This window comes from Centropristis striata, chromosome 11, assembly GCF_030273125.1.
Source record: "Centropristis striata isolate RG_2023a ecotype Rhode Island chromosome 11, C.striata_1.0, whole genome shotgun sequence".
Lineage (NCBI taxonomy): Eukaryota > Metazoa > Chordata > Actinopteri > Perciformes > Serranidae > Centropristis > Centropristis striata.
Window position 1 is genome coordinate 31,438,557 of NC_081527.1, and position 15,243 is coordinate 31,453,799.

At 33.1% G+C, this 15,243-nt stretch overlaps 1 protein-coding gene across 1 annotated transcript; it reads left to right on the forward strand.

The window, feature by feature from the left end:
• Window positions 1-5,690: 5,690 nt before the first annotated feature.
• Window positions 5,691-15,235, forward strand: LOC131980771 (putative ferric-chelate reductase 1). The gene is made up of 7 exons (XM_059345071.1): window positions 5,691-6,011; window positions 6,468-6,568; window positions 7,842-8,048; window positions 10,996-11,106; window positions 12,653-12,794; window positions 13,892-14,026; window positions 14,675-15,235. The coding sequence occupies exons 1-7, from the start codon at window positions 5,792-5,794 to the stop codon at window positions 14,725-14,727; spliced, it is 969 nt and encodes a 322-aa protein (XP_059201054.1). The 5' UTR covers window positions 5,691-5,791; the 3' UTR covers window positions 14,728-15,235.
• Window positions 15,236-15,243: the final 8 nt, after the last annotated feature.

The window sequence follows — 15,243 nt, forward strand, 5'->3', positions numbered from 1 at the left end:
TGGGAAAGCCCAGATGATGCTGTCATGTCTTTGGAAGCTTCTGATAGGTTTATTGACAACATTTGAGTTAATTCGAGACACACCTGTGGATGTATTTTAAGGCACACCTGAAACACACTGCTTCTTTGTGTAACATCATGGGAAAGTCAAAAGAAATCAACCAAGATATCAGGGAGAGAATTGTGGACTTGCACAAGTCTGGTTCATCCTTGGGTGCAATTTCCAGATGCCTGAAGGTTCCACATTCATCTGTTCAAATAATTATACCCAAGTATAAACACCATGGGAATGTCCAGCCATCATAGCGCTCAGGAAGGAGACGGGCTCTGTGTCCCAGAGATGAATGTGCTTTGGTCCAAAATGTGCATATCAACCCAAGAACAAAAGCAAAAGACCTTGTGAAGATGCTGGCTGAAGCTGGTAAGAGTGTGTCATTATCCAGAGTGAAACGAGTACTGTACCAACATGGGCTGAAAGGCCACTCTGCCAGGAAGAAGCCTTTACTCCAAAAGAAACATAAAAATGACAGATTACAGTTTGCAAATGCACACAGGGACAAAGACCTTAATTTGGTCTGACAAAACTGTAATCTGTCTTTTAATAGAAATAATTTTGGTAATCCTAACGGACCTAAAACAGGAAAAGTGATTGTCTGATTTCATGTCAGACAGTGAGAAAAAAAGCATATGTGTCTTTTTATATAGTGTATGTAAACTTCTGGTTTCAACTGTATATATATATATAAAACATTATATACACACTGACCTACTATGAATGAGCTCTTAACGATGACCTCAATCACATCTGCATGTCTCTGTGTTCAGTTTCTCTAGGCAACGCTTTTCTAGTTGATCCTTTGCACTCCCTTCTTTTCTCTTTCTTGCCATTTGTTCTGTCTTTCTTTACTTTTCACAAACAGACGGAGCTTTCCTGAGGTGTGTGTTTTTCCAGACCTACAGAACAAACAGTTAGTCAGAGAGCTGATCGATGAGGCAGGTATCAGAGCTTCATAACCCTCCAGCCTGTTTGACGAAGGATCGTTGTAGGAAAACAAGGTTTAAAGTCAATACCTTCACACGTTTAACATTCTCTCTGAAGCAGCCCTGGGATGCAACGTTTGGTGTATTATATTTTGAGGACAATATTCTAGAGTTTCCATGGAAATTGGTGGTACAGTGAAAATCATTCAGATTAACTTAGGGACAGTTAATGTGAAATTTAAGGTGTTTAACAGAGTCCTGTTACCTGAAATTGATCAAAGTAAAATCCATATTGTATAGGGATGATTCACAGTTTGAAAAATATGTTTTTTAGAAGGCCAGGTTAAGCAAAATGCTTTTATACAACTGTATTGTTAACAAAAGATCTGTATCTGACATGAAGCCATACTATTATCACATTAATATAAAATCATAACTTTTCAAGACATTTAACAACATTTAAGATTAGTAATCATCAAAGTACCACCAGTACCTGATTCTGTTTATTTACATTTTAGACCAAGCCCAACTTTCTTTTTTATAATCGGGGTGGTATTAAAAAACTGCTATTTACACAACAAACAAAGAGCTTGACGTCACCAGTGTGCTGCTCTTAATCCTTCAATAGATGTCAGACAGCAGAGGAAAAAAACAAAAACTTAGTTTCAGTCACAGTCAGGAGGTTTCAAAGTAGGCACCTGCCAATCTGGTTCTTATTGGTGCCAGGAAATACAAATGTGGGCCAAGAAAGGGAGTGAAGAGTAATGTGGAGGCAGGGTGTGAATGTGATAAGGAGAACAAACATGATGCTCAACATACCTTGGTTGGTTCAGCCTTAATGATTACCACTAACGCAAGCATTAGGAGGGTAGTTTTCATTTAACTGCTATTTGAGAACACTGAGGGATTAAAGGATTGATTCAAGTATTTGAAACTCAAACTCCAGAATGTAGACTTTGATCCTGACTGCAGCTTAAACATCTAAATTTATGGTGTCTTTCAAAGCAAAATACAGTGTTTGTTAGCAGGATTACAGGAAAACATATAGCCTGATTTTCATGAAGTTCTTTGGAACAGTGCAGCCTGACTGTTAGTCTGTACAAAGTCTCTCTTTATCGTCTTTGTACAGTTTTTAAAATAAAAATATGTCACAGAGAATCATCAAATTGTCACATTCTGTTTAATTTACGTTTTAAGCAACGGCCCAACTGTTTTAAAATCAGCGTTGTATTTGAATAAGTAAATTCTAAGATTTCTACTGTGATAAAGTTTTGTACTTAACAACTATTGACAAACTAAAAATATTCGTAGCTTTCAGTTAATCTGTTATGTATGGAAGCCCATTTCAGTCAATGTGACAAAAATAATAATTCTGTAAATCATTATAATGAGAATTATCCCTAAGCATCTCATAATTAAGAATTACTATATCATGAGTTTGTTTATCACTAGATAGTAAGAGACTTAGTTTCTCATAATTATGAGATACTATAAAACTTTCTCATAATTATGAGATACTAAGTCATAATTATGAGGTAATAAGTCATAATTATGAGATGCTAAGTCATAATTATGAGATACTAAGTCATAAATATGAGATACTAAGTCATAATTACGAGATGCTAAGTCATAATTATGAGATACTAAGTCATAATTATGAGATGCTAAGTCATAATTATGAGATACTAAGTCATAATTATGAGATACTAAGTCATAATTATGAGATGCTAAGTCATAAGTATGACTTACTAACATAATATACTATCCCATAATTATGAGATATTATCTTATAATTGTGACTTAATATCTGATAATTATGATTTAGCATCTCATAATAAAGTTTGTCATCATAATGACTTACAGACTTTATTATTTTTACGTCACATTGGAGGAAATGGTCTTCCGTAGTTATGGCCTATTTGGGGAGAGCTTAACTGTTTGTGTACATTAAATACATAATTCAGTGAGTGAAGCCTATAAATGGACGGTTGAGCTCAGATTACAATGTCGTCTATCATCAACAAAGATTAAATAAACCAAAGTTCAGTCAGTAAAATTCAACAAATGTTGTTTCGCTGTTCCTAAAGTCCAAAAAAGCTGCTTTTGTCATTAACATGAGTCAGTTTTAAACAGCAGTGGGTAAATCTGAACTATCAGCTGAAACACACACTGTTTATTTACAGTCTGTAAATAAAGTCTTTCTGTACAGACACGTGAGTACTTCATGCTCTTCTCCATGCTGCGCCTCTGATTTTATTGTATCTGCCGGCCATACTAACTACTTTGTACTGTATTATAAAGGCACATAATATCCCTTTTATTATATCTGAGAAGAAAACCTGTTAGCTGCTCGCTCTGCTACTTTGTTTACCTCTGAGATTCAGTTTCAAGAAAAGCAAAAACTCTGTCTTTCCCTCTGTGTTATTGTGAATGGTTCCTATAGGAAGAACTATGGGTGCTGAAGGATCTGACCTTTTATTAACAATAGCCACAATTAAGATAATGGCAGCTTCTCTCTGGTGGCTCACAAACAGTGGCCCTCTTGTTTTCTAAAGGAATGTCTTTTGGGGGGTAAAATTCTTCATTTTCCAGAGTTTCCTCCTGTTGTTGAGCACAGGTACGCCCTGTTTTAAAGAACAGGTGACAACAAAAGAAATTTGATCTGTCTGGGTCTCAGGAGACAGTTCAGAGCACCACAATGGGTTAAATATAGTTTCGGAGGCTTCTCACCTTTGACAGGAGGATAATACAGGGAGAAACACATCGGCCGTTCAGTTTTGGTGTTTTAAAAGTCGAATCTACAGACTGCAGAACTATTCCACTACAAGTAAAAGTCCTGCATTCAAAACTTACTTAAACTTAAGTAAGTACAAAAGTATCATCATCAAAATTACTTGTTTCGCAGAACGGCCCAACTCAGATTGTTTTATGAATATTAAAGATATTATTGAATTCTTATTTTTGATGCATTTCTGTAAGCAGCAACTACTTTATATACTATTGTGTGGTTTAATTAAGAAAAATATTTGATCACTTTAAGCTGATCATGTTTTTTTATGTTAAATCTCGACCTTAAAAGTAACCAAAGCTGTCAGCTAAACGCAGTGGAGTAAAAAAGTACAATATTTGCCCCTCAGTACAATACTTCAGTTAATGTACTTAGTTACATTCCACCACTGGTTGGCACAGTTCAAAATTATTAACTTCAAGCATCTGGTGTAACATAAAGAAACATTTCTTTTATCATTTCATCTCTTTTTCACTCTTTTGAAGATACATCTTGTTACTGTTGTATTTGTGGGGTAGTATACCATTTCAGGAAACAAATCCAAACATCCTTGACTGGAAACATGTACCTATTGTAACAGAAATGTTAGAGCACAATGTTCCTTTTTGATTTCATCAGGAAGTTGTCGCGTTATGATAGCTAACATTCTGGTTTATTGTCGTCACTCAGACTGTAACTCTATTCTGTTAGGCAATGATGAATCACGTTGCAGTATGAGTTTCAGTGAACACGTTTTTTTGTCATGTTTGTGTAACACCACACTAAAAAACCCAACACAAAAAGTTTAATATTAGGAAAGCTAATGGAATGTAATTCCTCATTTGACTTTTCTTTACTTCTTGTTTACGTCTGCTCTCGACGTTGCATTTTCATATTAATTTGGGGCAACTTCTTACCACTCTGTAGCTGCACATGTAGCCGTATTTATGGCCTATTTTTTGTTTTTTTTAAAAAGTACATAGTTTTTATTGATTTTTTTTAAGCATTACAAAATGTATCAACCAAGTGCCTTTACATCCAGCAATTACAAAAAAATTAAATAACAATAAAATAAAGGGGTAAAATAATATTAATAAAAACAATAACAGTAATAACAACAATAACAACAACAATAATAATAATATATTAATAAAATAATTAATAAAATGTAAAATACAACACCATAACATAACATAAAAATAAAAAAGGGAAAACAGAAAACAACCATCATCTATGTATCAAAAGCAAAAATACAAACTTGCAAGGCCAATGACAATGTCACTTCATCATTCAATGAGATCCAGGTCCTATATTTTGTCTTTTTAAATTATATTTAATTAGATTTTTTTTTTTCATTTTATCATACCTAAAATCACCTTATGTAAGTATTTTAAATTCCGTCTAATTCTGCATCTATACATATGAACCATATCTTTTTTAATATCTTTTTGAAAAAGAAAACTCACCTGAATGTACTGCATTCACATTTAACCACATAAGCCAAGATTGTTTCAGTTAATCTGACTTATTTTCATGTGATTTTCAGCAAATTCCACGTTTGTTACAATGTTGTTTTTGTATTATTGGTAAAATTATAAACAAAACAAATCTCCTCTTAATAAGAAATAATTACAACAAACACAAAACCCCAAAATCCACAAAAGTAGATTAAAAAAAACAAAGAATAAAAGAACAATCACAAGATAAGTAACATTAATAAAGGAAATGTCTAAAATAGAACAAATCAACTGAAAATTAGTCAGAATAACCATCTTATTTGTTTAACTCACTCTATATAACAGGCCCCAGATAACCAAGTAAATAACAATGAAATAAAAAACCTCAGTTATAGCAAATAGTGATGTTTTTTCTTTGTATTCTATGATATATTTCAATCCCAATATGCATCTTTATTTGTCTTTAAGGTTAATCAGGCTGACAGTCTATAATGCAAACTTTTTAACTACAAGAAACGTATTAACTATTTCTTGCCTTGTGGGTTCAAATTCCTTTCCAGTGAACCAACAAACAGATTTCCCCAACAATGACAAGGCTCTTTTGCTTCCTTGATTACACAATGACTTCCAGGCAGGTGAAGGACACACCTTCGACAGGATGCTGCATCCTGCATCACCAGCAGCGAGCCTCAGTGCTGACGCTTGCTGATTTAAACCGTTCCCGCAGGGATCAGATTCACTCAGAGGAGCAGAAACTGCTGAACAAAGAACTCTACTGCGACTCTAACATTAACTTTTACAGCTCAGGTAAGTTCACCTGGATTCTCTCTGAGTGATAACTATTTATTCATTTATTTATTTTAATAATTCATTTTCATTACTGCTAGTTAGTTTTTTCTTTATTTTTTAGTTTAATAAGATTAACTGCAAGAATAATAAGTAATAGTGGAATATTTGAAAGTCAAAAAAATACTTTTTCCTGTGTCATTTAAGAGACTTTTGGACTTTTCAAAATATGATGATTTAATTAAAGTAGTATATTATTTGTTATAATTGTGCTTAAATGAATAGTTTGTACACATTTTTAATCAAGAAATGTATCTAGTTTAACTAGCAAGTTTTTTATTTTTTATCCTATATCTCTGGGAGAAAAACTTAAAACTTAAACGTTTATTGGTGATAGGCTCTCACATCAGATCTCATTTATCTGATATTTAATATAAATTTTCTGTGTTTTGTCCATTTCCTGTGTCTTCCTGTCAGGAATGGACCGAGGATTGATTTTGTTGGTTGCTGCGTTGGTGGCTTATGTGTCACCGGGTGTCCGAGGAACGGAACATCTGTCCTTTGCCAATGGTACAGAGGTGAGACTCTTTTTCACTTTAATCCTCCACCTGCTTGACAGTCGCACTTTAAACAGATCTTTTTTGTTTAAGAACCACTTTTAAAAATTGAAAAGTTGTTTACAAAGCTGGTATTTAGAGGAAAAAATAGATTTAAAAAAAATCTTATTTCTAAGATTTAAAAAAATGTCCAAATGTATAGTGACGTATCAAAGATCTGGCCTATTTCCTGTGTTTGGACTTCTCTTTTCTTGAGAAAAGTGGGTCAGTTTGCAGAGCAGCACATAATCCAGATTGTTTGCCGATAAGCAGTTTAACTCCCAAACCTGTGTAAATAACCTTGGTAAACAAACACCTTATCACAACGAACAAACAAATACCAGCTTACCAAGTAAAGCATCACAGTTGGTGACGGTATGCTTTAAAGCTGGTTTGTGATTCAGCATTAAACTCAGAAGAAGAACAAAAGCAGCATGTTTTTCACATCTTAATAAGACATTATGATTATAATTTGCAATTTGTGTCTTGCAAGGATTCCAAGAGGAGGAAAAATAGTTTTAACACAACAAACCTTATCAGTAGTAGTCTATAAAAGCTCTTTATTTCCAAATATTAAATACATTGAGATGTCTGATTTGACAAAATATGTCACAGTATTTGCATTATTTTCTATAAAAGTATGTTTTTTTTAAGTTTCAGAGTTGGAATGTAGCTAAGTGCATTAACTTAAGTACTGTACTTATGTAATAACTTAATACTTCAACTGCACTACATTTTAGAGGTAAATTTTGTACTTTTTACTTCACCACATTTAGCTGAAAGTTTTAGTTACTTTTCAGGTCAAGTTTTAAACATGAAAGAATGTGATCAATTTAAAAATAATTATGCATGTTTATAAATGAAACCACATAAACATATATTAGGTAGTTAAAATTAGCCCTATCTGGACAACAGTAAAACACTGCTTACATAAATGTATCAATAATAATAATAATAATAATCTAATAATATATTTAGAATATATATAACAATCTGAGTTCTGCATAACGAGTACTTTTTGATACCTTAAGTATATTTTGATGTTGATACCTTTGTACTTTTACTGAAGTAAGTTTTGAATGCAGGACTACAAGGACTAACTAATACAAGGACTAATTTGTTAGTTATTTCACAGTGTGGTATTAATACTTTTACTTTTACTTAAGTTAGAGATCTAAATACTTCTTCCACCACTGTTTACTTGTAGTTTTACCACAAAATAGTTTCAGCCCTTATTTGTGTGTGTGTCTACCAGGTAAACATCACTCGGGCTGGTTGTGGAGAGACTAAACTATGTGTGGAGACCCCAGACGACTGCGACCCCGCAGGAAACACCAGCTGTCTGTTTGCATCCGTGGTCACCAGCACGCCAATGGCTCCCAACGGCACTACGCTGTCCGTAGAAGTCAGAGGGTACTCCATGGGATACGTCGCATTCGGACTCACTATGATGGCCTCAGAGGTACACACACACAAAAAGCAATGTTATAGTGGCCAATTTCAAACATCTTTTAGTATCTGCTGTCCTTTTGAAGTAGTAAGGTCTTTAAAGGGAGACATTAAAGGTGAATGGGGGATTTTTTTTAAACTTCCCCAGTTTGTTATTTACATTGAGACAATATTTTTTTGCATTACAAGTTTTCTGGAATTTTTATGTTTAGATATGAAAATGAGGTGTTAACTCATTAAATATGTGCTAATTTGCATATACTTCCAGGACATGAATCTTAACATTGGATAAAGAAATTTTCAAAGCAATTATTTTATTTTGTTGATATTCCAAGTTTGTGAGAGAAGGTAATCGGGAAATCTCCTTTTATAATTTCAGAAAATACTGCATTTTCGACATGTTTTTAGGAACAAAATGCTCTATAAATCAGGGTATGAATGATATATAGACAAACCCCTCAGTGAAAACCTTCAGAGTATAGTTAAGAATAAAACCGGTAAGTTTTGTGTCTGGAAGTGGAGTTGAAGTTGAGATTCATGGTTCAGAGCATTAGAAAAAACTTATTTTGAGAAAACGGCCTTTAAAGATTTCATACATTCTTAATGGAAATGATTATTTGAAGACAAAATATTGAATCTAATTCATAACCACAACAATATAGAAGATATAAAACACATTATTTTGTGCAGGAGAGTGGGAGCTTTCTAAGGACGCCTGTGATGATGCGATTTTAGACTACGTTCATTCTGAAGTACAACACTAACTTTTAGTGATTTTAGGAGAACACTACAGGAGCAAATGGATCAAATGAAGAAAAAATGTTTGTTTTGGATGTTTTTTATTTGGGAGAAAAATAGCCCAAAACATCAAAACTTACCGGTGCCCGAAAAATATGTGTTTTTGCCTGTAGTGTCTCGCCTTAAATTTGTCACTTTAAACAGTAAACAAGTAGCCTATGTGTCTGAAAATGGACATATAGAGACCTTTGTACCTTTTGAGTCCAAAATTTAAATTTAAAAAAAAAAATTTCTTCCACCAATTAGTATTTTACTCAAGTTAAATGATACTCATCATGTAAATATTGTGACGCAGCATCTAGTTTTATGTAACACTCTGTTGTCATGTCCAGGCTCCAGGGAAAAGCATATTGACTTTCTGCTTCATTAATACCTTTATTGCTCTTTATTGCCGGCCTGAATGCAATTACCTGTTAAATATTACGCAGCCATGTGAAATTTGACGCGATACAATATTTATTTAGTTGATAAGAACGGCCTGAATAGTCCATTACAAACAAGATGGTGTCTCTGTCATAAAATACTGAAGGCTGTAAAGAAAAAGGCATTGTGTGATTCATAATTTGGGTAAAAGACGGCTCCATTTCTATGGAGCCGTCTTTTATGTCTATTATGTTTTCCGTATAAATTCATGGACCTTAGAGGGTCCGGCCTTTGAATTCAGACACAGCATGGAAAAATGTTTGTCCACCGTGTTTGAAGAAGGCAACAGGTGCTGAATGGCCTCCATTAAAAAGTAGAAGTGATAAACTGGCGCCTTTTTTTTTTATATACTGGATTTGGATTTCGCAATTAAATTTACTAGGACAGTGCCGTCATGCTTCAATGTCTCACCTGCTGTAACTTGACATTGCCAAGATACCAACTGTAATATTTTGTGCACTAAAACTAACACTTTAAAAGAAAAAAACTCACACACTGCCAACTGTCGCCATTAACTGTCCAACTAGCTCGCAAAGCTAACGAGCTAGCATTAGTTACACAACTATCAAGAAAAACACTGGTGCTGGATTGATTCATTTTTGGATGAAGTTAAGTTATTATCATAGATAAGTTTGCACATTTAAAATTACACTTAGGCAGTTTATAATGACCTCCAAGTGCTTCTGGACAGTTTGGTTTTGACACATCAGTTTTTCGTGCTAGCAGCTAACTAGGCATAGTAGCTAGAAGGAGGCTATAATGAAGCTACAAGCTACAACTGAATGTGATGTGAAATGTGGGTTAAGGAAAAGATTTCATACTAAAGTTAAACAAATAACAATAAAACAAAAAACCCTACAATCCAACTGCCAACTTTTAACAATGTAACTGTACAAATAGCAAACAAAGCTACGAAGCTAGTATTATTATTCCCCAATACAATTAAAAGATTTAAGCATTTAAAATTACACTCTAAGCTTTATAAGGTACTCTTGTGTACAGCTTTGACAAATAATGATAAAGAATATATGTGTAACAGATATTAATATAATAGATAGCCTAATATTATCTGTAACATATTCTGTTATGTAAGACTGCTTTGATAAATATTTTAGTTAGTTAATTATTTTTTAGTTGGTTGTGCTCTTCCAGCTGGATTGTTGTTTTATTTGTTGTTGGGTTTTTATTTATTTTATTTTTTTTTACAACTTTTGGAAACTAGCCACAATTATTGATAAGATCCATTATTATGTCATAAAATGTTTCGGGGGAAACAGTCTGTGAAGATTGTGTAAGATGGTGTAGCATCTTGTGGGCTAAACAATAGGAGTAAAAATTACACCTTAGTTATACCTTACTTATAGCTTTTTAATACAATGTATTAACATTACTGCATGTCGTTTTTCATATAAAGTAATTGATTTTTTGCTCTTGTAATGACAAAACATTTCTTAACAACAACAAATCAGACGCAAATTGTGCAATGACTTTCCAGAGCTTTGTGAAACTTTGACTTTGAGCACACAAAGAAATGAAACAAACCCGCAGGGCTCCAGAAACATTAGTCATCTCAGGTGAACACACAGACAAAACGAGACGAGCAGGAAACTAAACAGCTTCATTACTTTACTGGCTTATTTCCAGTCATAACAAAGATGCTGCATGACTGTTGGAATTTGTCATTGTCTTCACTTCAAGGAAGTCATCTCATCTCTTTTCTCCACTCTTTATTTCCTCAGGGTACCACCATGCTATTCATCTGCGCTCAGAACAGCTCAGACAACGGGACGTTCTTCTTCAGGACGATGGACAGAAACAACACTAACAATATGCTCACTCCATCAGAGACGGTGAGGCATTAAATTTAATGCCAAAAACGATTTATTCTATTCATACATAGGTCAATGAACTGGTTAATGTACTACAATCTATACAGATGATTAAGTCACAATTTTATAATTACAATATTAATTTTGATTAAAAAACAAAATCCCCAAAATAAATGCAGTATAATAAATGCACTTACTAAGATATTTTCCACTGATTCAGTTCTCACAAAAGTAAAAAAAAAATTCTAAATTTTTACTCATCAAATAGCTGGACTATATCATACATTTTTATTCACTTTTTAAATGTACTTATTTTATTTTTTCTTGATTCTGTTGTTTGACTTTTTTATGGCCTTACTGTATTTTCATTAGCTCAATCATACAATACTGGCACATTTTGTTTTTCTGATACCTTTATTTGTCTTGATGTATGTTTTGATATTTTATGTTAATAAGAAAAGAAAAAAACATCACCCTGTTCAAATACTTCTGTGAATAATGCTTAACAAAACAGATATTTGAAACAATATACAGACAGATAATGGAGAAATCAAAGAAAACATGTCCAAGAAAGGTGTTTGGGCACCATATGTCTCTTTTGGAGGGATGAGGACAATTCTTGCAAAACATATTCTCTCATCAAGTGTTTTAACAAAGGTGTTTTTGAGACATTTTGATTAAAAATATACCCATAGGTCACCAGTCTGGTTGATAGCTGGTGACTGTAAAGCCATAGCTTATAATTCTGTTGCATTTATTGAGGTTTTTCCTAAAATGTTCACCCACTGATTTCACCATGGACCAATAATAACACGAACAAGTAAATGTTTATCTGAAAAGTCTGTCGTTTTCTGTGTTAAAGTGCTGATAAGAAGTGGATATTTGGCCAGAAACCTTTTAATTGTTCAGTAAGAAGCTTTTATTGTTCGCTTAAGCACACAGCTTTAAAAAACAAAACAACAAAAGACAAAAGATAAGATCATAAAATCAGACATTCAAATCAGAATTAATAAAAACAAATTATTTTTAATTTTGTACCTTTAATGATGTTACTTTTACACACATCAACTTGGAAAATTCAGTTTGTGCTTTCAGCTGCTTTATTAAGAAGCAACAAATGGCAGAACAAATGTGTCAGATTATATTATTATACATGAAATATATTATATTATTACTCATGTAGGTTTTAAATATCTCTGTGTTGGTATTCTTAATTTGCTTACATAAATGGAAACTAAAAGCTAATGTAGTTAATAGGTTAAACAAGCTAAACTATAAAGGATATTAAAAATAATAATAATAATAATCTTATTAGCCCTCAGAGACGGAGCCATCAAAATATTGGACGACAATTGACCAACATTTAACATGTTTTTCAAATCAAATGAGGAAAATGTCTTTTTTTTTAATGAAAAGAAAAAAATTAAGAATAATTTAGGAAAATAATAAAATTCTGTGTAGATAAATTTCATGTTGTACCTTTAAAAAAAAACAAAAAAAACTCTACTGTATTCTTTTTCTTCATTTTTTTAACTTATCTAATCTGTTCTCACATTATCTTCTCTAGAGAACAAAAGAAATTCGAGGCATGGTGACAGGAAATGTGATCAAGTGTGAGTTTGACGTCCCATACGTGAACGCCTCCAACACCAGGTCCAGCGCTGACACCACCTTCACGATTCTCCTCGGGACGGGATCCTTTGATGGAAGTAAGTGGAAACACGTTAAAACACAGAAACCTGGATATATATCAAAAAAATTACACAATGATGGAATGTAACTTTGTACATTTACTCTTACTTACTCTTTACTGTGCACTTTCTACTGCTATTAAATATTGAACTTCTTTACTCCACTACATTTATTTGACACCTTTAGTTCAGTTACCTTTCATAGTTCATAACCTTATGTTTTTTTAGTAAATTAAACTACCAGAGGACAGTGTTAGGGGTAAGAGTACTCAGATTACTTTTTTGTATCACATGTGCACTTTACATTGTTTGTATGTTGCGCTCATGGTTTGTATGATCAATAGGTAAATGGAAAAAATTAAACTGAAGATGTTATGCTTTCCATGTTTTCTTTTGATAAGAGTTAAAGTGATAAAACATCAAGCATCATATTTAAATAGCATTTAAATAGGTCATTTTGAAAGTACTTTATTAAGGTAGTTACTTTCACTTAAGAGTTAGTAAAGTTAGCCTTAAAAGTTACTTTCCCCAAACACTGACGGAGTATAAGAGTACATACAAGTAAAGCTGAAATGATCAGTTGATTAATTATTATTGTTATTTAACTTGTTTTTCATGTAAAAACATTGATGACTTCAGCTTCACAAATGTGAATGTTGCTGCTCATATTTTTAATCATTTTGTTATTTAAATGTTTTTATATATATTTATTATGTATAGAAATATACAATTATACTTATTTGGCAGATTATATATATATAAACAATGATTTGTTGTTGTGATTTCATGTCTAATCTCCCACGGCTCTGACCTTCTCATGTCAAGTCAAGTCAAGTCAAGTCAAAGTTTATTTATAGAGCACATTTCAAAACAACCTCAGTTGACCAAAGTGCTGTACAGTTAGTAAAATAGAATAAATCATACACAAATAGGTATAAATAAAAACAATGAAAACAATAAAATACTAAAAACAGTAAAAACAATAAAATAAAATAGAATAAAATAGTAATAAAAACTCAATCCAAAACAGTGTTAGAGATAAAAAGACAAATAAAAGGGTAAAAAAGTAAAAAAGAAAGCCAAGGATTCTTACCATCATCCATGTAATCACTCAGATGCAATCGGTGCCTTCAACGTGTCGCTGGACAGCGGCCTCCTGAACCTGGCCAACCCGGCGAGCAACATCTCCCCCATGAACGCCACAGCAACGCCATCAACAACAGCCGGCAGTGGAGCCGTCCAGCCTCATGGTAAGCAACACACTACCTTATCATATTTTCACTTTAGTTGAAGCTCTTCAGACACTCTGGTCTCGAAGGACTGTGTCCAAATTAACCACATTTTTTCAGGCAATCCGTAACTGAATAACAGGATGTTAAAAAATCCTGAAAATGTAAAGACTTTGTAATATAATCATTTTCCACTATTTGCCATCCATTTAAAATTCTAAATAAAGCCTAAAGTTTACATTTCCCAAACTTCTTAAATCTGTATTCAGTACTTTAAATTTTGTACACCTGCATGCTTAACATTTCAGAGAATTTTTTTTTTTTTTTTTTACATGATCTGTAAAAATGATTACACAAAAAGGCCAACGTGAAAGGTATTACATTATCGGTAAAATGTTATTTGTCAGGACATTTTATTATATTATTGGTCATGTGATTATATTATTAGGTTTTATTACATTTTTGGGACCTACAGGAGATAAAAAGGAAACACTAATTGTAGAAATAAACCCTTGTCATTGCTAATAACTTTTTAGGATGAACACAAACATGCACCACCTTACAAACACTTTTCCTCTGAGACAAATTTCAGCCTCTTCAGGCACAAACTGTGGTCGCCAGATAACAAACATGTAGTGATAAATACTCTTTTGTCTCTGTCCCTGCCAGCTGTGCTGCTCCTGCTGAGCGTCCTCGGGCTGTCTGTCCTGCTGAGAGCCTGAACGGAGGAAGACGTGACCAGTTTGATATGATGAAGACATAAAAACTGAGTGTCAAACTTTGTATAAAATGTTTTTTAATGAGCTTATTTAGACATATTTAAAGTATATTTTGCACTATGTTTGTACCTAAGATGAACTTTAAGCTAAAAAGATTCAGCTTCACCAACACTAATAATATTGAAGAGGTATTTGCAAACACTTCTTGTGGTTTTAGTGTCATTATTCAATTTTCTGCAAAGGACTTCTACAGTCTAAACTTCTTCAACCGAAAGCCACCCACCTGGTCTCACAGGCAGTTTCTGCAAATACAAACTTACAGACTTTGTCATTTGAAGTTAACTATCAAGATGTTTGTTATACAGCTCAACTTGTCAAACCAAACAGCCAACATCCTTTGTGGCGAGCCTGATCATATTTTAATATTTACATGTGAAACGTACTGTGACTGTAAAATATTTAAGGGACGGTGGAAGAGGTCCACCTATTCTCAAATAAAGGTGAAATTCTGGTTTATTT